The 2,740-nt window shown below is 35.6% G+C and overlaps 1 protein-coding gene across 1 annotated transcript; it reads left to right on the top strand.

Moving 5' to 3' along the window:
• The first annotated feature begins 458 nt into the window (after positions 1-458).
• LOC139508234 (uncharacterized) lies at positions 459-1,558 on the top strand. The gene has a single exon (XM_071295938.1). It carries the CDS (start codon positions 978-980, stop codon positions 1,476-1,478), a length of 501 nt encoding a protein of 166 aa, XP_071152039.1. The 5' UTR covers positions 459-977; the 3' UTR covers positions 1,479-1,558.
• Positions 1,559-2,740: the final 1,182 nt, after the last annotated feature.

Genomic DNA, 2,740 nt, shown 5'->3' with positions numbered 1-2,740 from the left:
GTTTCTATATAAGAAGTCGAAATGAAGCTGTTGTGTTATACGAACCTTCCAAAAAGTTGCATGCCACAGGGTTTCACTTAACATGGAAATTTGACTTTAAATTTGTCAATTTCACAGCATCTTCCATAAGTACAGACAGCTTTAATGACGAGTTGAATATTAAGATATGATATTAGACAAAATAGATGCATTCAGATTATAAATCAAACTAAGTGCTTTATATCTCAAATAAAGGAAAAAGGGGAGGAGGGTGGGTAATAGAAACATTAAACCTATTAATTGAGTGTTTAACATGCATTAGATATCTATCACTGGACGATAGAGGATGATCCCATTAGTTAAAACTAATCTTCCTAAGAGTCCTCAAAATAATAATAATATATTTATAAATGTATTTATTAAAGTTGAGCATACACGTGTTTTCTATTATGTAAACAACGTGATTGTGTGTCCGCATAGTGGTCATCTATTGGTGTTTATATTGGATAAACAGGTTTGTATTTTTAAATATATGATATTTCGGATTGGTCAATATTTGTCGCATTGCGTAAATATATTGAGTATGATATTTGTTATGTAAATAGCACGGGATTTTTAAAGCGCGAATAGTTGTCTTGTTTAAGTGATTTAAGATATATGGTCATTCGAAGCTCGTATACCGTTCAGTAAGGCAGCTTAGTCTAGGTAAAGATATGTCCAAACCAGTACTCGATCTGAATGAAGAAGATTTGTGAAGGGACCCCTTACATGGTCAGTCCGAACGTCTTAACGCTTCCAATTCACAAGCTAATCAACAAAACCGTGACTTAGTAGACACTTTTGGGCTTTTTAAAGACTATTTGGATAAGAAACTTGTTGATCTAAAGTCCGACATTCTGTCAGAACAAGACAATTTATCCAAGAAATACAGAGATGATGCTAATATTAAGTTCAAATCAGAAGGGAATCGGATTCAGTTTCGTTTTAATGAGAACATTATGGATGGTCTTAACAAAATCCACAAGGATCTTGTATCTGTTGCCTCCCCCCTTTCTTCTATTACTGGTGATTTGGTGGGTAAACTTAAAGAAAGGAACAAACTCATCAGGATCGCTGATAACTCCACTGGGGGATGGGTTACGGTTAGAGAATATGAAAGTAACGATATCGCCGAAAATGATGAGGACGAGAAAAAGATTCGCCAGGCCGAGACTAGAGCCCTTAAAACTATTAAGGAGAAAAAGACCCGCCCTCAGCCGTATACAGCTAGACCTACTCCAGCAGTTGGAAGTATCGCTACTGCCACTGCTCCTCCTCCAGCTTACGATTTCAGTCGCTATCAAGAGCCATTTCGTACCTGCACTGCACGGCGTGAGCCGTGCCCCATGGACATCTGTCACTACTGCAAGCAGTATGGTCACTGGAGAAGAAACTGCCCACTCAACTTCAAGTCAGCCACAGCTTCTGCACCCAGTTACCAGCCATCCAAACAGCAATGATACAGTTACTGTTAATGATAAGTATCTAGATATAAGTTTGTTATCTTCTAGCTATGAATGCAATAACGACGAACTTGACGAATTTATGTCACAGTAAAGGTGTTAAAGGCAGGCTTGCAAAACATTACGATTTTTGGGTTAAGATTGGAGCTAGTGATTTTGTATTAGATACAATTAAAAACGGTTATGTAATCCCATTTTTAGTGCCTCCCCCTAGTATGCACATGAAAAACAATAAATCTGCTGTTTCTAACTCAGAATTTGTGGATAAAGCCGTTTTAGAATTAGTTGATTCTGGATGTGCTTATGAAGTTCCCTTTACGCCTTATATTGTTAATCCTTTATCAGTAGCCACCAATAAGTCCGGAAAGAAGAGGTTAATATTGGATCTTTCAATTTTAAATAAATCCGTCAAAAAAGAGAGATTTAAATTTGAAGACTGGAAAACAGCTATTCAATTTTTCAAAAGAGGTTCTAATCTGTTTAAGTTCGATTTAAAGTCTGGTTATCATCATTACGACATTTGTCCTCAGCAACAAACGTTTCTTGGTTTTTCCTGGAATGACAAGTATTACTGTTTTTCAGTTTTAGTTTTTGGTCTAGCTTCTAGCCCTTACTTGTTTACCAAATGTTTGAGATCTATGGTCAAATATTGGAGACAAAATTCGATTGATATTGTTTTGTATTTAGATGATGGTTTCGGAATGGCTTCGGATTACGAATTATGTCGGAAAGATTCCGATTTTGTCAAAAAATCACTAAAAGAGGCTGGTTTTTCAGTCAATATAGAAAAATCTGTTTTTGAACCTACCCAAAAGTTAGAATGGTTAGGAATCACTTGGGATTCTGCTCAATTCTGCATTTTTATTCCCGAAAGAAGATTAAATGATTTGTTACAGTCTATAGATGAAATTTTAGACAGATTTTTGTTTTTCTCTGCTAGGCAATTAGCTCAAGTGACTGGTAAGATTATTTCTTTATCACCAGTGTTCGGAAATTTGACAGATTGATGACAAGATATTGTTACTTGTGCATTGTGCAAAGATTGAGCTGGGATAAATTATTACTAATAGTTTATCCAGCTGAGATTTTGAATGAGCTTAAGTTCTGGAAATCTAATGTGCTTACTTTGAATAAAAAGAAATTGGCTATGTACAGCCCTTCTTCGATAGTAATTTTTTCAGACCCTATTGTCGTTTAGTACTCTATTTATGGGCAAAAGTTTAAAATGGTTTACTGATAACCAAAACTGTGTACGTATA

Source organism: Mytilus edulis, unplaced genomic scaffold (assembly GCF_963676685.1).
Source record: "Mytilus edulis unplaced genomic scaffold, xbMytEdul2.2 SCAFFOLD_1202, whole genome shotgun sequence".
Taxonomy (NCBI): domain Eukaryota; kingdom Metazoa; phylum Mollusca; class Bivalvia; order Mytilida; family Mytilidae; genus Mytilus; species Mytilus edulis.
This window is presented reverse-complemented; position numbering and strand designations above follow the sequence as displayed.

Excerpts from the sequence above, each read along its gene's own strand:
- LOC139508234 (XM_071295938.1), top strand. The coding sequence starts at position 978 with ATGGATGGTCTTAACAAAATCCACAAGGATCTTGTATCTGTTGCCTCC.